Genomic DNA, 20375 nt, shown 5'->3' with positions numbered 1-20375 from the left:
AATATTAAAAGGAAACTTATCCTTGGGCTATATTTTCTCGTGCTTTCTCTCATTTTCTCCCTTTCCCTTTCCATTCCTATCTGTCAGAAAAAAATTCTATTTGTTCCTCATGACATGCATGAAAAGGCAATGGTCCTCACCGAAATATTTTTACTTCTTTTTTTATGCTTAGTCCCCTAAAAAATATTCAAAACCACTCAGTGACTTAATCTTTTCCAGGGACAAGCACTGAATAAACTCCTAACCCACCAAGATATGCTGCAAGCATACATGTCTGAAACACGGGATGTTACAACAGAGTCTAAGCTCCACAAAATTAATTTACTCATAGGAGAAAACATTCTGCTCTTTTTGCTACTCCTTGTGTACTTGCCAGGAAGACAGTCCTGCTTGGGCAACCATTCCTCTCCCCAAATTCCCCTAATCACATTTTATATAATATGAGATTGTTTTATGAAATGGCCAAACCCAAATATTCTGCTCCAATTTATACGCACTCCTATGCTGCTGATGAGTAACAAATTGAGTGAGTGATGCAACTGAGAGCTGCCACATCAGATTTGCTGCCTCCTTCTTTCTCACCCTCTCAAAAGGGTGAATGCTGAGTAAGGTGAGCTGCTCTGCTCTTGGGGAAGATGAGTTGTTTTTAAGTAAGTAAGTCATATAAACTTGCATGTATTTATTTTTAAGGATACAGGGCAGAAAAGACATCTTGTGGTTTGAGAAGGTGGTGAGATTCGTGATGGTCCTTAGTTCCTGTGGGAGTTTGTTCCACAGTTCAAACCACACTGAGTGCTCTGAAGCAAAAAATGTGCATTAAATGTGCGATTTTTGAATATATGATCTAAGTTAAACTCAGAGTTATGGCTCCCCCCAGAAACCTTAACTCAGTCACATCGCACAATGTATACTAATGTACCAAAGTTAACATCAGATAAAATTCTGTATGTATTCAATATGGGTCAGTTAGAACAGCTCCGGGAATCATAAACTCATCTTCCAGCTTTGGTGCATATAAAACCACAACTTCTATGTTGCATTAAAGTAGTTTCTTTTTCTTTTTTTCCTTAAACTTGCTAAAGAGCAGCCTGGCTATCTGAGAAATGAAGACTGTGCCTGCATAAGTTACTTGCTGTGGTAAATTCTTGCACTTATAGCCAATTTATATATTAAGAACTGGCTTGGGAGTTGCCACACCTAAAAAGATGATGCCTGTTTTTGCCAGTGTGGTCCGGATGGTTAAAATGAATAAAAAATAATAAACCTTAGGAATGAAGCACATTCTTTTTTTTAAGGGCAAGTCAATGTCGTTGCATTTGTAGTGGCTCTGTGTCTAATGGCAACCAAAAGGAAACGTTGAGCTCCCTCCCCATCCCGGGTAAATCTCGGGCAGCTGATCGCAGCCTGCACACTGTATGTTTCTTTCCACCTGCTGAGTGGCATTAGGAGACCTCATTGAGGACAGGAGGTCATTTTTATTACAGTGCTCTTAAGCATTCACATAGGAATTGAAAAACGTGGGTCAAAGGGCCTCAGGGGTTCAGGCTCCAAGCACCCCCTTTCTCAGGTCATTCTCTACCTTTTGGGCCATTTTCCACATTAGTCTGGCACTGTTATAGTGAGATTTAATGGAGAGAAAGGAAGACTAAGGAAGAGTCAACCTTACTCTCTAGCCAAGCAAAGAAGGGGAACCCTACGGGAGTGGGAAGAAGGGCCAAGGTCTAGATCCTTGCCCTTCGTTCTTCGATGCTTGTCTGCATTAGTGCACTTTGCATTCAAGAGCCGGTGTGCAAAGCACTGAGGACAGGACTTACTCTTCCTTCCTTTTATTTATTTATTTATTTTTAAAATAAATTCTACCTGTCTTCCTGCCTGCGGGAACACTTGGCTAATACATTCCCCACAAGTATTAGTATGGGACTCACAAACTGTTCTATTTTACGTATCTTTGTAATTTCCCCACAAAATCACCTCAAACTGCTTGCTCCAAAAACAATAAAGCTTCTGAACCAAACAGATAAGCAAACAATTCTGAAACTAATTTCAGATAGGTTACATTGTACTAAAAAGATAAGATCTCTTCTGATTTTACGATTACCCAGTAAAACTGTATCCTGAACTGAAAAGCGTTATCTGAAATGGGCTGAAAGCTAGCTTACATTTGGATATTTATGTTACAGATAGGGAAATATTTTCTATTTGAGAAGCTAGTTTCAACAGCAACTATTGCCTGACTGGCAATGTGCAGGATGAAATGGATCCTGTTGAAGTCACTGGAGTTTTGCCATTGACTTACGAGACTGAATCATATCTAGCAATAACACCCTTTACAGAAATCCTCCTAATTAATATTGTTTGTATTTTCAAATATGTTACAGAGTTTGGTTATGCTCAAGTCTCCCAATATCTCCAATCTACTTTTAACACTGTTACCCCTCATACATCTGCAACATAGTATTACTAGAAATTGCATACAGATAAGCTAATACCATATGACATATATTAAAGATGGATAATTCCTTGACATTATCTGGACTAGGTGCATGACCCATCACAGCATTCTAAATAATTGGGAGCGTTGCATGTTTTCCCTTGTAGCAGTCCTCTCATGGGTTCCCTGGGCTGTGTGACAGCAGTGAGGCCCTTACCCTTGACAGTCAAGCAGCTTTTTGTATTTGTAGCATCCCATAACTAACCTTTGAATTATACTTTCTTAGTCCGCTGGTTATTACTCTGGGACATTTGCTTGATGCACATTCACAGAATATCCATTAAAATTTACACTCTTACAGTATAATTTAACACATTTTTCCAGTTGCATAAGCACTACTTATGCATTTGAGCTATGATTTTTGACCACAGCTACAGTGGCCCTCTGTGTCAAGAGACATACATTGTAAAAACAATTTCCTGAATCTATAGGGATCTTTGGGGTGACTATTTATTAAACATACATTATGAATATAGCTGTTTTCCTCTTTCCTACCTGCTGCTGTGGATACATTCCAGGCTGATGTCCTCCATATGGTGGTTGTCCTGAGGGAGGTCCTTGTCCTGGATACTGCTGCCCATATGGTTCATGCCTAAAATGAAGCATTTACATCATCACTTAGAGCTGCTGGAATTTTCAAGCCAAAGACAAAACTGCTACGACAATCTCACGTCTTGGAGATATTCACCATGTGGAAACAGGACAAGGCACAGAGGGGTACGGCCCAGAGCCCAAGGCAGCAGCTTTCCACCACTGGGAGTGGAAGGAAGTGGGTAAAGCAGGAGGAAGGAGGCGAGGAAGACACAGCAGAGAGTATTAGGGACAGCAGTCAGGGATGGAAGCAGGGTGCAGCCAGAAGAGAAGGCAGGCAGGCAGCTGCAGTGGAGCTAGAAACCAGCCACAGCAGGACTTTTTTTTTTTTTTTTAAATGTAAATGTCCTTTTTAAATGTCTTTTCCCAATTTGCAGGAAAAGTTTTACAGCTGCGAGGTGACAAGTCATAATTCTTCTGTTCTAAGAGTAGATCTCCAAGAAAGCTACTTTATAGATTGCCGAAGAATATAACCAGTAGTTAACTGCTGATTTAAAGTGAAGATGTCATTCTATTTGGACCATAATGAAAAAAATGAGTACAAATATCATTAATATTACAATACGTAACATCTAAACACATCATTGCTAAGTAAAAACAGTACTACATTGCATTTCTACTAAGGTTTATGTAATTTTTAATTACAGCTACCTAATGAAGCAGTGTGAAGCTCTTCACATGTGAGAACCAGAGTTGAAGTCGTTCTTGGAAACTTACCTATAGCCCTTTATGACCTCTGAGGGGCACTACACTGCAACTGCAGTGTTTTTAGCACATTTTAATGAATTCTAGATAGTCAGTTGAAAGGAATCACTTGGAAAGTATTAAGACTGGCAAATATCATTGTCTTGCAAACCAGTATGTCAGCAATTCCTCTCTGAATAATCCTGGAGAGAACACATCTATAGTTTGAGAATAATTCTGGAAGGAGAGCCAAGAAATAAACACAGGAGTAGGGAATCTGCACCTGATCTTTTTCCAAAGGTACCGAAAACTCACTGACCAGAGGAAAACCAATAGCTGTTCAGTATCTCCAATAGTTAAGAAATGAATAGATGAATTATCCAACACCAGTTGAAAGCAAACTATAACTGATAGAAATAGTCTACAGTTGTCCAAGATGATACGTGCAGCAAGATAAAACTGAGCAATGGCATATATATGGGAATACTTCCTAAATGTTAGATTTCTTAGCCACAGAACAGCACAACCTAAGTCATAGAAGCTTCAGAATTTATATCACTTACTTAATGCTGCACAGGAGAACTGGGGCCTGTAGGGCATAGTTCAGCTCAGCGTTGGTGCAGAAATACCTCAGCTAATTTGCAGGCTGCTCTTCTAACCTCTACAATTCTATGGATGCACGAGGTCCACTGATTCTCCAAAGACAGCCTCCCACACCAACAAACTAAACCAACAGTAAAAACCTAAGTAAGAACAACCAAGATAGAAGTAATACACCAGGAGGCCGCATATTCTATTTATGTGCTCTCACAAAAGCTGCTAGCACTTGTTATTTGGGTATTGCACATATTGAACAGAGAAATCAATGTTCACCTTGGCTGGACAGAGCAATGTTTAGGAGAGTACATGCTGGGGTCACTGTGTAAAGGCACCATGTTGCTTTGACCAGGTGGTCCCATATCGCCTTCAGGACCCAGACCATGTTCGAACTCCCAAATGACAAAAGAAACCTCATTCTATAAAAACCCCCACTTATTGTCCAAAACGGCCAAAAATAAAAGTTCTTAAGGAAAAAAATCTCTTGATTTATCACTTTCTGTTGGAATGCCTAATCTCACCTTAACTTCTCTTAACCCAGCAATATCACCTGACACTGAAGGACACAATTACAGCCCTGTTACTCTGTAACATCTACTGCTTCACACTCAAACTTGTTCCACTGTTAAACCTGTAAGAGCCACACTGCACCATCTGGGCTGCACTCAGCTAGCTAACAGTGAGGTTTGAAAGTAGCTGCAGGAATACAGCCATACTTTCAAAGTCTACTGGAATATTTACTATAATCCAAACATTCCCAAATTATATATTTGGCTATACCAATTCTCAGACACCAGTGATTTTAAGGTTTTTTTTCCCAAATCCTTTTCCAGGATACACAAAAGGGAACTAATTTATTTTTGCTTGTTTCATCAGAAGATAAATTATGAGGATAGTGATGGAACGAAGGCACAATGAAAGCCTGACGTCCTTACAGCTCAGACAACAGACTCCAGACTCTCCAAAGCCAATTCATTATCAGACCACAAACCAGACATATTTAGTCTGTGGATGTTGTTTTTCATAAAATGCCCCAAAACAACTGATTATCTGCAAACATGTCAGGATGGCTAACGTGCGTGCTACTTTGGGCCCTCACAGCTCAGCACAGCAACCAGGCAGCTGTCAAACACACCCACTTGCTACCAGCTCCAGCCTGAGCGGCTTCTAAGGTGTGAGGCTTCCCTCCTTAGCAATTTCTGTGAACAGCCAGGCCCAGTCATTACGCAGGGGCTTACTAAGCTGCTGGGGGAAACGTAGCCTGCTGTGTTCTCAGCAACGTGCCATGGGGAAACGACACGGGGAGAGGATGGTTTCTGCTAACGGGCTTTGCTTTTTGCTGAAGGTGGACTCACCTCCTGTCATAGCCGCTGCCGTAAGAGAACTGCTGCCGCTGGCTCATGCTCATGTTGGACATGGCTCCAGAGGGACTCTGGTTATACATATCTTGTATTCCACTGTTGGGCATTTGTCCAGGGGTCATGAAAGGCTCGTTGCTTCCAGGCACTGCAATAGTAAGGTAAAAGAAGAACCACAAATTAAACATATTATGCTGGGGGTTTGAAGATATCTGAGTTCTATTAAATGATGTAGGGATGGACATTAAATAATGTCCAGATCCCTAACCCTGCCAAGCAGAATTAGTTGGTGTGTGACAAGCTCCCTGGAGGATGATGAAAACACATGAAGCAGCACCACTACCAAGATGATGGTGAGAATATTAAGGAGCTGCAAGTGAAGAAAGTAATCTCATCCAAGGGATCTGAGATCTTCGGGCACCAAGGCAGCTTCTTCCCTATGCTCTTCACAGTTGAAGTTCAACTCCCTTTTGCTTTTCTTTCACCCTAAACAATGCTAAATATGAACAGTGCAAAACAGAAAGAAAAAAAACTCACTGCTTGGATTACAAAGCTGACAGAACTAGGCTTTCCTCTTCCGTGCCAAGCTGCCATACACACATGTACCCACCCTCCACAGGGGTTGTGGCGAGGACCCTGTGTAGTATCTAGTATGGATTCTTTAGCAGAGGGTACATATTTTAAGCATGCAAGAAAAGGAGCATTGAGCACTGTATATGAAATGAATCCCCAGCCAAAGAGAGGAAGTGACTGGATCCCTTAGTTGTACTGCAACTCCACTACTGCTCTGAGGACACCATCTTAGTAATGGCAAGATTAGACACGCATGCAAAGATCCCTGGTAAGTTCATTCCGGTGGCACAAATACCCAGACTGCACGAGTAAAGTTGGGAAGAACACACTGAAGCTGACACACAAAAAATACCTTTTCTCATTCCACCGAATGGGTCTTTATTCGGCTCATAGGGCATCCTTCCCATCATGTCTGGCATGTTTATTCCCTGCTGGTATGGTGCGTTTGGCGTCATGGAGTTGCGCTTCGGGAATGACGAATCGCTTACATCCGAAAAGGGGTCGTGCACGCTCACTGCGCTGTTTCTGGCGGGTGAAGAAAGGGAGGCATTAACACTGTGTGTGCCTAGGAGCTGCGGAAACACACTGGGCTATAGCACATCACGCAGAGCTACCTTGGACTGTGATCACTGCAAGACACATCTGAGGAAGATACAAAAGCTTTTATAACGCATGGTCACTGAAAAATCTGCCTTTTTTTTCCCAAGTTCATATGGCTACCTTAGGGATCAGTGGGTTTAATCCAATTCAGCTGTGCACTGCCCTACCAAGTCATGTAAAAGTCTAAATCTTTTGGAAATTTCACTAAGCTGCTTGCCCTAAGGCAATGAGCTCTATAGGTTAATTATATGCTTGTATCAAAATGATATTGCTTTCTGTAAGTTTAATATTTATTGCCTTTCAAGTTTACCAAGCATTCCCTTATTCTTGTACTAGAGGAAAGACTAAGCAGCAACACTCGATTTACCTCCTAATATCTTTCACTGTTACAGAGAAGCAATTACCTTTCTGGCTGCAGTCGACTTCATTCTAGACCCCTTACAAACTGGGCCCAGAAAACTGAGTTTCCCTAATAACTATCCGATTTATTCTTAAAGCAAATATATATATATATATGCATATGTATATATAGTGGGAAGAAAATTCAGTCTGAGTTACAGATGATTTAAAAGGACTGTTGTTATCCTTTCTGCACTATTACAGATGAAGAAAATAAACTGTAAATATACTGTTTTGAAAGTTTCTGTACATTATTTAATATTTGGTGATGTTCCAACTGAAGTCAACAAGAATTTTTGTTTTCTGGACTTCAGTGGGCTAAGGACCTTTACCAAATGGCCAGAAGATTTCACTGTAGGTTAAACAGGTATGTGTGATTTATGGGACATAGGATTGAAAGGGTTCTCCTTGTCTGTCTAGCTGAATGCTTTATCTCAGTTAACTACCTTATTATGTGCACTTTTCATAATTTGATTAAATTATATAAAACCACAGAATTTCCCCCCACTGTATTTATTAGAGGAGTACTTCTAATAGTCAGGAACAACCCTCTAATTTCCAGCTTCAGTTGATTCATGGCTTGTTTATATCCATTTACTCTTGAGTGGATATTGCCCTTCATCTAATTAATAACTGTTCTCCATCACTAATGTTTATCCCCAAATATATGTACAGAGGGCCGTGAATATCCCTATAGCCAGACAAGCTCCTTCCTCTCCCTGTTCCCTGATAATTCAAGTAATTTTTCCCTATACCCTGTCTGGTTTGAAGCCCTCCCTCCTGTGGGACTGGCTGCACCTGTATCCCAGAAGAGGACTGTAAGCAAGAGAAAAAGGTTGTGCTTCTAAGCTGGTGCTTTCACCTTCTTCCTCTTCACCTATTTCCATTTCCTCCTCTGCATCAGCCCTTTCCCATCCTTTTCTGGGATTTAAAAAGCTAATACACCTCCATCTCCTTCCCTCTCCTTCCAAAAAGGTTTTTTTCTGCTGCTTTTCAGTCTCCAATTGCTTCACCAGTGAATTAGGTGAGATCCTGAGCAGTTGGAAAAGGGTGAGACTAGCTTACTTGTGGAACTACAGCCTAACAAAAACGAAGCAAAGCACTTTTCATACCTGCCACCCTGCATAGGTGTCATTTGTCCATGAGGTGTTGATGCTGGTGTTGGGGGCTTCAAATCGCCTGGCACTTCTGTCATGGAATTACTGCCAGTAGACTGTGGAGTCTGTGGGCCTTGTAAGGAACCGGAATTGGCTGGGAAATTAAAGAAAAAGGAAATATTCAGAGGTGGCAGCCAAGTTGCTGTGGAAATAATAACCATCAAGGAGAGAAACTGGTTCTTTCCCCCATGAGCCTACTTGTATCATGCATCTCAATACTTTGTACGTTCCCTCGAAATCCTCTGAGATCAGGATATTCTGTGCGGTAATAGCCATCATCTTTTCTAGAACCGAGAATTTAATCTGCTGCCTGAAGCAACATGAATAGAAATCATCTAGATGAAGGATCATTTAAATCAGAGGTCAGAGGTACAAAGTTAATTGTCTATAGTTTACAACACCGTAAATGAAAGGTTGTTCTTTGGCGCAGCTTCTTTATATAATCATTATCTCAACATATACATTCATAAGGCAATTTCAGCCTTTTTTTCCTTACAAATTTAAACACATATTAGTGTAAATTCTTAGTTTCAGCTACCACTAAAGAGCAGGCATTTCTGAGGCGAAACATAGCAAATGATTAGTGGTATACTGCAACCCTGTGCCATCCTTCAGGCAGCGTGGGATACTTAGGAAACGCAAAGGGCAGTCTTGGGTAAGAGGAAAGCAATCACTGAAAGCAGAATTTGAACACTCCTAGGAAATTTGTAAAAATAGCAATCACAAAAGGATCAACACAGGGCATGTGCAACAAGACTGTGTCAATTCTGCAAAGCATCTATTTCATCTCCAGAAACACTTATGTTGAGATCTCAGAAAGTAATAGGGTACCTGCACCCCTGTCCTTTTTAGCTGTGGTAAATTGCTATATTCTTGATACAATGATGAATGTAGAAAAGTATGAAATGTTCTGTTCTAATGAGGCTGAGTAGTAATATAGGGAACTAACATAGGACATTAAATGAATATATCACTTAAGCTAATGGTAAACTACATTCAGATCAGTCCTGCAAAGCAGACACTGAAGTTGCTATTTTCATATGAATTCCTCAAGACAGTTCATGGGAATTGATTAAACTCTGTAGGCTTTAGATCTCGTTAGACACATTTGGCTGCTTGGTGCTTATAGCAGCAGTATTTCCTGAGAAGAATTTGTAGGATCAAATCTTTTGATGCAATTATTGAAAAAAAAATCCACAACAGAAAAGAAAAAAACACATACACACAAATTGAATGGACACGCTCAGAAAGACACAGCTTTGACTTGGGAGATCTCTCTCTCTTTTTTTTTGTCTTTTTTAATGAACTGCATCTCGTAAGCATTTTGTAGTACCCAACCATCTACGTTCAACAAAACTTTATGATTTACTGTTAGAGGGAAAACTGAAAGAGGTGGTAAAGGCTGTTCTTCTGTATGGGAAAGAACAAGCAGATTCAAGATTGATTTCAAATGCTAGAGGACCACCTTGATAGGCAGAGCTTATTTTTAACTGAAGAACTCCCTTTTAAATATGTTTCATTTATATTGGTAACTCATATTCTACTATTTGGAAATCAGTTCCAGAAAAGTCACAATCAGTCTCAGGAAATCCACATCCTGTAGTTCACATTATTCTTATCCTCAGCTTTCTGAGACCCGTCCAGATTATGCTTACACAGTAGCACGGCTCAAAGAAAGTTTAAGAAAAACTCCCTGATTCCATTAATACAGTAACATTTACAAAAATTAATGTCACATTTCACTGAAGGCTTTAGGATTACAAGGAAATGATACGTATGACAGAGTTGTCATGCTAACATAAAGTGAGTCCTTTGCCTAAGTGACCTTGACTCAGGCAGGGTCTCTTGCCCTTTTGAGTGCCTCAAACACAATTCTAGAGTTAAGTTACACACTGTGGGGTCTATCAGAATCACATAAGCATCTTAGCACACCGAGATACTACTGCAAACATGATACTGCCTCGTCCTGTACATTTCCTGTTTCTCTTATGATGGGCAAGTAAGAGCAGGAAAATTCTTCCCTAGCCTACCTGAGCAGCAAGAAAGTAATTCACCTCTAAAGTGAAACTAAAGAAAACAAGGGAAATATTTTTTCAGTATTTATGGGCTGTGTGAATATGAGGTATTTTTGTTATCAAGAAATGGTGTGCTTTATAAAATCCTCCACCTGAGAACAGATTTTAGGAGAAGAAGAACTGAGAAGCTACAAGTTAAACTGCCGTCTGCTGGGTGATGCTGGACGGGCTCTGGATTCCCCCTTCCCTCTCTTCTAAATGCCTGGTTTTAAACAGCTGAAAAACGGGAGGCAAATATTAGCATGAGAAGTGCAAAGCTTCTTGCAGTGCTTTGCTCATATCCTTTGCTCGTGACCTCCGCGGCTCGGGAACACTTCCAGGGAACGCAGCGACTGAGGCGTTGGCACCGCGGGTTGGCCACGTCGGCAGCCGCCAGGCAGGGCCCGCGCGCGGCCGCGCGCGCTGCGGCCTACGAGCAGCCGCCGAGACGGTCCCTGCGGGGCCGCGCACGCGCAGGCCGCTGAGCAGGTCACCTCTGCTTTCAGAAATGGCGTCAATGCAAAGAGCACATGCCTTAAACGTAACACAAGCGCATACTCAAAATGGTTACAGCTGATGCCGCAGGTACCGTTTTTTGGGCAGCTTAACTCCTGCTCTTGCAAGATGTGATTTTCAGTTGCATCTTTGGTTCATGGTTCAGCCAGCCATGAGGAAATTACCCACATGGAGCTTTCCCTCAGATTTTCTTGTTTTTAAATGTCAGCTGTAACTGCCCTAAAAAATAAACGGACCTCTTCCGTTCTCCCCAAAAAGAAGTATTTTTCTGTATGTTTGGTCACCCTTTCCAGTCATAGAAGCTATGCTCCCTTCACTGTTTGAAGCAGAGACACGAAAATTGGCCAGGACGACAGCGACACGTGTGATACAAGAAGCCCCTTTGCTGTTCTGCGTTTATTCTCATCTAGTCCAATCACAAACTGGTGAAAAATACCCCTCTGCATGTAGACATTGGTAGCTTGCTATACATTCAGTGCTTGGGTTTCTGAAGATCCCATCTGCAGTTATTTCAGACTGGAGGTGAGCAGGACTTTCCCTGTCATACAACTCTCGGGATGACGCAGGCAGTCTTGACCGTGAACCCTGAGCAGAGGCCAGCCCGCACAGGGCCTCCAAGGCTCCGACCGCAGCTGCGCAGAGGATGGCAGGGAAACAGTGACAGTTGACAAAAAAGCAGAACAGAACAAGAGGACTGGGAACCTAGAAAGAAGATACGGATGTGGCTGAGATCAGGCTTGGATCTCAGAAGTCTTTAGTTGTCATGGACATGGCCTAGGCAACAGGGAATACCAGGAAAGCCCAGAAAATGCACGTGATGAGACCTAAGGTCTGGGGAGGGAAACAGAAGTGGCTGGTGAAACGCTGAGGACAAAGAACCAGCAAAGGAAGCAGGACTGGCAGCCGAGGGTGAGAGATGGACGGATGGGCTGTGCAGGGGAAGGAGGAAATCCGGGATGCGTAGGTGAAGAGATGGGAAAACAAAACCCCAAAGATGTAAAAGTCTTGAGCAGGCGAGACTGAGACAGGCCAAGTAAGGAGAACAGGGGTGGCGATAAGAAGGCACTGTGATAAGCCAGAAATGAAAAGACAAGAAGAAACCAACAAACCAACAAAGCCCCCGCAAACCCACGGTGCCCCCGCTGCCCGCCCTCCGCCATGGGCGCTCCCTCTGCAGCCCGCGGGACACGTGGGGCAGCCCCGGACGCCCAGGGCGGCACAGGGAGGGCGCGAGGCTGCTCTGCAGGATCCCTGCTTCCCTCGCTGCACGTGTCGGGGAAGCATATTGCAAATGCGGCAGAGGAGCGCGGAGAAGGGATGATTAAAGCATCCATGAATAGCACCCAGCTGCCATGATTAAGGCAGATGATGCTGAATTCTGCCCTAGAGAACTGAATTCTGCTCTTGCTCCTCTACCAAATGCCTGTGCATACTGGGCAGATGAGTGAAACTAAATTTTTCACAAGTGGTACTTATATGTGTTTCTTTTCTCAGAGGGTCTGTTTAGACAAGCCGATTTGCAGTTGTGCAGAAGATGTAGGGCAACAGCTAGAATAATATACATGGCAAAACACAGAAAACTGGCAGGCAGAATTAGCAGATACTCATGATGTAAATTTTTTGGTGGCCCAGTTCCTTGTCTGTAGAATGGGAATCATATATTACTTCTCTCCTCAGATGGGTAGTGCAAAGATTGATTAATGCTTTTAAAGCCCTCAAATACAGCTGTGATGACAGCCAGAGAAAATCCAAGGAATAAATCAATAATTCTCTGCCTGAGTCTGGCTTGAAAAATGTGCCTTTATGTAACGGCCACGTATTAAACAGTGAGGATAACACAAAATACTGAATAGCTGTTCATTTACTGAGTGCTGTCTGTGCATGAATGACACAGATATTTCATGGAAGAACTAGAACAAGAGTGCGTAATTAGAGAGTGTATCAAACTGTCCATGCACAAGGAAACACAATTAAGTTGCAAAGATTATATCTCACTTTTGGCATTTCCTAACTATCGAGCACTCGACTTTTAAGCAACAGCAATATACTTTGAACACTGCTTTCCTGCACTACCTGTGCACACATGTGCCTGTGTGTACACATATTAAATGCGAATTCATTACGTTCTCTCACACATACTTAGTTACGCACATTGCTACTAGCACTGTTTTACAGAATATGAAAACAAGCATTTTGTAAGAAAGAATCTTCTTTTTTCAGGTTTCACCTTAAATTTTACTTTTGCTAAGCTGTTCTCTGAAATTTTACACGCATTCTTCCAGTTTTTGATGATAGCTGATGATAGCTGTTTAAATTTGACTGTGGACCTCCTGAAGCAGAAACTGCCTATTTTTCAAGTGCTTTAAAAGCATCAGTATAACACAATTAACTGAGAAGGAAGATGAAAATTATTGCCCTTTCTTTTAGCATGGGCAATCTCTGCTTAGATAACTGATCAGTGGGTGTCCAGGCAAGTACCCTGTGTGTATATATTTAATTCTTCATCTCACACATATGGATTTGTAAGAAGAAAACATTCCCAAGAATTTTGGGGAAAAAAACATGCAGAGCGAAAGGGAAGCAGTGTCCTCCTCCGTGGAGGAGGCAAGCTGCCCGGCCCGGCGCTCCTGCCAGGGGGCAGTCGGCCCCACGGCGGCGGCTCCCTTGCCAAGGCTGCACGCCGGTGAAGGACCCTTCCTGGCTGAACAGAGCTGAAATGTGCAGCTGAAGAGGGGAAAAAAAAATCTCCCTCTTGCCAGCAATTTTTTTCCCTTCAGAAAAAAAAAGAAAGAAAAAAGATTGCAGCCTCTTGAAACTCCATTAACATGAGGCCTGACACGCTCTCTAGGATATCCCTACCTTTGCCAGAAGCTACAAAGGCATTCTCTAAAGTAAACAATGGCGAGGTTACGGAAGGTGAAGCTCGCTCCCGCACTGGGAGCGGATCGCTTACACTGCGCGAATCCGTGCCCGGCGCCCGCCCCTCTTCACGGGGATTCCCTGCGTGGCCTCGTGACACGCGCTGTGACACCCCTGCGCTCCCGGCAGGGCAGACGGAGGGCTCTGCTCGGGACGCGCTCGCTCAGCGGCTGCGGCGGGGCTCGGGCCGGCCCCCCGGCCCCACGTGCGGTGCCTCCGCTGCCGAGGAAAGGTGGGAACGCGCTCCCGGCGCGCTCGTCCGCGCACGGCTCTCCAGGTGTGCGGTAATGACGTCGCTGTTGACATCAGGGCCTGGCCCCAGGGCGTTTCAGATGCCCCCTCAGCTGCACTGCTGCAGCCATCACGCTGCATCGGTGCAGGAGAGGCCGGCCCGTAGCTCTGGGCCACACACACGTAACGGCGTGCTGCAGCAAGGGCCGGCAGTGCCGCGGTACAGCAGGGGTGTAACTAACTGCTCCGTGCCGACATGTTTTTAAACTTGTTTCTGTTCCCCATCCGCCCTGCAGCACAATGGTTGACCAGCGTTATTCTCAGTTCACAATTCGCCACATAATTTGTGCGTCTTTCGGCCAAAAAGGGGCATGTGACCTGCAGGGCCCTGGTGTCTCCGCACACACCTCTGACGAGCGCTGCAGACTGCACTTGCAGGCCTCCAACGAGCCTCTCTGAGGGCAAGTCCATGCAAGCCCTGGCGCAGAGCCCACATACCTGCACTGTCCTGAGCCGCGGTGTACGCAGCTCTCAACTCTGCACGCTCCACGCACCATCTACTCCAGTGGAGCGATATTGGAAAACGTGGGAATGACGGGAGAATCCCCAACACAGAGCTGGCAGCAAATAACTAACACACGAGCCCGGAGCACTGCATCGCCGTCCAGTAAATATGACTTACACATCACATGCTTTCTCCAGCTGTGTGCTGTTCTGTGTTGTTCTGTAGCAAGCCGCTCCCTATGGTTGTTACACTGTGTTTCACAGTGTCCCCTCGAGGTTTACACTGTAAAGATCACCCACAAGACAGGCACGTATTCGCCCCTTGTTTGGGGGACAACTGCAAGAAATGCCTTGCTCTGAATTGCCCTTCAGCCTTCAGTTTTATGAGGATCAGCTGATTTTAAAACTCTCTCATGACCCTGATCTCATAGCATCAGCTGGTTAGAATTGGACAAAATACAACAATCTCCTCCCTGAGACAAGACTCCCTGCTTTTCATTTTTTTTTTCTTTTTTTAACCAGAATTAATTTAGGCATTAATACTGCAACCAGTTCTCTGCAAAATGGATTCGGCCTTCAAGTGGCTCTGCCTACACTGAGCTAACTGCACCACAGAGGCCCGAAGGTTTAAAGCAAGGACCTTTCAAAGCTACTGTTGCTTGTTACATTGGGCTCCTGTTCTATGTGAATGCCCAAAACTAACAGATTATCTAAAGTACATCCACAACTCTACTTCTTTTGTGCAGTTAAAATGTTAATGTTGGTATATACTAAAGAAAAAGGCGCAAGGAAAAAAGCTGACTGTTAAGAGAACAGGCCTGTACTCTCTGCAGCATCTATACCTCAGCAGGACTTCATGTACTAAAGCTGATACACACTGGGGAGGCTTTTCTCCGTACAGAAGTGCACTCCATTCAGTGACATGAGTTCTTTTCTAGCCAACAAAACAAACCTTGAGATCTTTGCTCGCTTCCCTCTCTTCTAATTTCTGTATCCTGCTGTGTTTTTATTTTAGAAAAATAGTTTCAGTTCTCTTTACAGACAGTTTGTTTGAAACTCATGATAAATTTAAACTTGGACTTTGTCATTTTCATACATACACAGCGTGATGATGCAAAAGGACTTTATGAAAAACGGGCATTCACATTGCTTTGTTTCAAATCTACATATTTAAAGACTGATTCTTCATCTCAAAATTCCGCATATTTTATTTTGATTGTCCCTGAACAAAATTACTGAGAGCAATGTTGGACAGTGATAAAGGAAAAGAGTTAAAAAAGCAGAATACTGTTTCAATTTTAGCACTGCTATTTAGGGTTTTTTTTCTTTCTTTCTCTCTCCTTTTTTTTTCCTTACATTAATTTCCTTTTCACCCTCCTTCAGCTTCAGCTCCCCTTACCAGCTGTCTCTGGAGGTGACAAGCAAATCTAAACATCTTTTAGTTTTAACAATTGTGCACCTTCTGACACCCTGTGTTTGTGTCAGGCACATAAATATTTGGACTGTAGGCTTCACTTCTAGTACTAGGCATTTTTCTCCGAATTTTGTAAGCTTGCTTTGCAAAGCAGCATAACTGTTTTCTGTATTAAATAATCAGCATTGGGATACCTGACGCTCCTACGTGTTACCAAGGAAGAGAAGTTATGTAAACTATTATGGGAAGAGATGTAGCTAGGAAAATACATTTGACCTAACACATCCCCCTAAAATTCTTTCAGAATACATTAGTCTGTAAAAGGAAAAGACTTAAGCCTTAGAGGCTGTATCTTTTACTCTACTGACAAAGCACTATCATAAGAAACGATCTTGTAAAGGCAAGAACTGTATTATATGATTAGAAAGGTCTTTGCAGTTTCTGGTGCCTAAGAGAGGAATTCTCAAACTGAGCCCTTGTAGCTTCCAAACTGCCTGGCGAGTTTGCTAGATCCCTGACTCTCCACTTCCTATCTCCAGCCAGTGAACTGCAGTAACAGAAATTAAATTATTTTAAATACTTTTTACTTATATTAAATGCTGCCATCTAATACAGGAAACTGCTTTAACTATTCCAAGAATGAAATTCCGCTGGCAGTAAGAGGAGGTGGCCAGCCCGGTAACAATTGTGAAGATAGTTATTAACAAAATTATCTTATTGATCAGAAAGGTCTAATATCCAGCAAATCAGAGGGGAATTTTCCTCTTCCTCCATAGGTAGACCAGGAGTCAGCAATGGAGAAAAATATTTGCTAGCCCATTTTCTATGTGCTTAGGAAATTACTACTCAAAAAATTTCCTATGTTGAATATCAATCACGACTATCAAATCTTGAGCTAAAATAACACAGAAGGAAAACTGTGGTTTCCACCACCACAAAAGAGTGACCCAAACCACTCCCTGCCCACAGCAGGTTTTCAGACAAGATGCTGGCGGTGATGCTAGCAGCTCCTCTGATGCCCGTGATCAGCAGCAGCAGCCCAGAGCGCGTGCCCCTAAACGCCGACCGTGGCTGCACCAAGCTCTGAGCTCTCTCCCGCTGCCCAGGTCCAGATGAGGAGCATCGGAGCAGCCTCCTGTCTGCGAGTGCCTGGGTAGCCCCGTGCCTGCTGTCCTCCTTTGTATCAGGTACAAGTTTTACCCCCTGAGAGCCACGATGAATATTCAGCTTCAGAGCAGCAGTAATGAAACAGCAAGGAACAGATTCTTAAATACACAGTTTTTAACACTGAGTGCCTCATGTCTAACACACACTACAAGCATATCCCTGCAGAATGCTTCCTCTCCTACTTTGCTAGCTTTGAATCTGTCAGGTCGAGAAGCAAATACTTAAGCAAACGTCTTTATACCTCTGAGTGAGTAGATACTTTTGTATGAGTGAGCAGTGACAAAATAGGCATGTAACTTCAGAGTTAAGATGCCTCCTGAGCCAGGAACCAGCTCAGGTTTCATCCTTCATGAGCAAGTGATGCTCCCAAGCACACGCAGTGCGGCCCGATGAGCAACTTCCGCATTTTTAAAAAAATGGTTGCATAAGAGGCTGCAGTTTTGCTACTCACCAGGAGATGGCGGCTGAATCTTAGGCTGTTTCTTCGTATCTCCAGTGCTGAAGACTTCTGGAGGGGGCTCCTCCCCGCGCTCAATCTTGCACTCGAAGGCGAACAGGTACTGGATGTACTGTTTTTTCAGGGAGCTGGCGGCACTGCTCGAGGTGCCAACGTTCAAGGTGGTTGCCAGCTCACGCCACTTCTTGTTTTTATTAACCTGGAACAACAAATGGCAGAATCACGGGGTTTTGCGGCAAAGTGGTTTGTTTAAAAGTCGGGAGACAAGAAAAGCCCTTAATGTCTTGGTTTACTTTTATTATTTTATTTTCCTTTTTTTAACTACTGTTCATTACTCCCACGCGCAGTAGTGCATCGACAGCATTTACAGTTATAAAGCCATTAAGAAACCTGCTGATAGCTCCATAAAAAGCCGTGCTTGTTGGGAGTCTTCGGCATGGCACGTCGTCCAGACGCCCTGCGCTCTTCCAGGGCGCACGCTCTGCGCCTGGCAATTCATCTCCCAGCACAGCCACAGCCACCCCCTTCTAATTAAAAAGTAGCTTCTAAAAACTAATTTAGAAAGCAATAACAGTATTATTCTGCCATTTAAGTGGTTGAGCATTGATATGAAAAATAATTTTCCCTCCAAAACAGCCACCAGCTGTCACACAGTTTAGCCTATAATTGCCAGTTCAAGTCCTGTCACTTTAGGGTGTCTTGCAGGGACAGATCAATGATCCTTTTGCAAGATGAGAGGCAAAGTGAAATGAGACCCATTAATTAATTAAAGCAGATTTCAAATACATGGGGCTAGACCAGCAATACCCTGTATTACAGTGCTGACAAAGAATATTGAAAGAAGCTGTTCATGAGTCCCTCAGACACCGCTGATCTGAAGCTAGAGCTTACTTCATTTGTCATCCTGGCTGATACCACTGCCTTGTTCAGTTGCAGCAGTAACAGCAGCCAGTATTTTTGCTGTAATGCCCAAGGGCCACTCAAACTGTTGCACAATGCCTGCGTAGGACCCCGTGAGGGGAGGCAGTGCCGAAATACATGGGCATTGAAGGGCTGAGCATCTCGGCCTTTACTGGAGATGAATCCTGATTCTTGCATGTCATGATGACCAGCACTGGCCCCAAGCCATGAAATTTTATGATCCCAACTTAACTGGTATAGCTACAAAGGATATCATTAGCCCTACTGCTGCCAGAGCTGTGTTCCAGCAAAGGAAATATTTCTTACATTTCTGCGTCTAATAACATTGCACCTGCTGCCAGTCAACAAAGATCTTTTGGGGATAGTGTTAATAGCAGGCAGATTGGCATTGCTCTGTGAAATGTTTTTATTTCTCTGGTACATCCTGCAAAAACCCAGGAGTTAAAGGAGAAGAGATTTTCGTAAACTGCCCCTGTTGAGGCTTGAAATCCAGTTACACAGCCCTTTGTGCCTACTGACTTAGAGCTAAGTGGTGCATAATGAACACACTGCATAATGCAAACAGAAACATTCATGCCTAAATGCCCGCTATATTGGCATTTAAAAGAAGACTGCCAACAGCTGCTCTGCTCATGTTGGGACCCCGTCATTTGCAGGGATTCAGACACAGAATATGTAGCACTGCTGCACAGCTACACTCTGGCTGCTCTCTCGGCAGCATCACGAGACACAGAGCATAGCAGTTGAAGCAACAATTTTATAGAATATTAATAAAATGCATTTAAATAAATCTAATCAGGCAAAGTCCTGCATCTCTCATAGCCCCAAACAGGCAAACATGGTGATCACTCATGTGGGCGTAACAGCAAAACCAAGAGCCTCTATTTTCAATGTCAATTCTTATCAGCACTGTAGCACACAAATCTGCAACTCAGGCTCCTTTAAAAAATGAGTTCAAGTGCACAGCATCTATTCTTTGGCAAGGCATAATGTCTCACTGCAAATTTTCACTGTGTTTTCCAAAACAAAATAAATTCCCGGGTAACGAGCAATATGAAGAACTCTTTAGCATATCTTACTTGAACCGCTCCTTCCTGCTTAATTTTTAACGCCAACAGTCATATACCACAGCCCCAATCAAACCATATGAGGCAGAGAAGCTGCATGACACAATTTACCTATAATAAAGTTTTTGAGCTAAAAGTAATCAAATCTTTATGATGCTGGGAGGGGGCATGAGCTAATCACTGAAAATGTCAAGATTACATCTCTTACCCATATTTAGCATTTAACAGCTGGCAAGGTGAACTGTGTTAGGGTTCTCTGCCTTCCTTTGGTAACAGGAACAGCTAACGTCGCTGGATTTGAAGGGCTAATGATCTAATCCAGCAGCCAAATTCTATGTTGTAAAGTGTGCTATTAAAAACAGCATTAAAAGTGTTTTGATTGATGCTGTGAGTGTCTTTCCTGAACTAACCAGATATATCACTAAAAGTGCTCCAAGGATTTAATATGATTTGCCATACTTTGGTGTTCAATTTTTGTAGGTTAGTGTGAAGTTCTACTTTAATATTAAGTATTATATATAGATATTTTATCTATACATCTGGGTTTAGAGCCTAATCCTGCAAAGCACTGAAACATCCTCAACTCAGCACTCAGTAACTTTCAGCACTTAGCCCCAGACACAAGGGAGAAGCTCCATGCTCTGTGAGCATCAGGAGAGGAGACACAGCTGAGTA

The 20375-nt window shown here is 43.1% G+C and overlaps 1 protein-coding gene across 4 annotated transcripts in view; it reads right to left on the bottom strand.

Annotated features, from left to right (window-relative positions):
• ARID1B (AT-rich interaction domain 1B) overlaps positions 1–20375 on the bottom strand; it is a 319110-nt gene that overhangs the window by 7111 nt on the left and 291624 nt on the right. For all 4 annotated transcript variants that reach the window (XM_088527205.1, XM_088527206.1, XM_088527207.1 and 1 more), the window contains 5 exons: positions 17707–17911; positions 8406–8544; positions 6647–6819; positions 5719–5869; positions 2987–3083 (listed from right to left, as the gene is read on the bottom strand). In XM_088527205.1, coding sequence (XP_088383331.1) covers positions 2987–3083; positions 5719–5869; positions 6647–6819; positions 8406–8544; positions 17707–17911 — 765 coding nt within the window. The remainder of the gene's footprint in view (positions 1–2986; positions 3084–5718; positions 5870–6646; positions 6820–8405; positions 8545–17706; positions 17912–20375) is intronic.

This window comes from Tinamus guttatus, unplaced genomic scaffold (genome assembly GCF_059628265.1).
Source record: "Tinamus guttatus ecotype Peru unplaced genomic scaffold, ASM5962826v1 Tinamus_guttatus_pri_ptg000264l, whole genome shotgun sequence".
NCBI classification, from domain to species: Eukaryota; Metazoa; Chordata; class Aves; order Tinamiformes; family Tinamidae; genus Tinamus; species Tinamus guttatus.
This window is presented reverse-complemented; position numbering and strand designations above follow the sequence as displayed.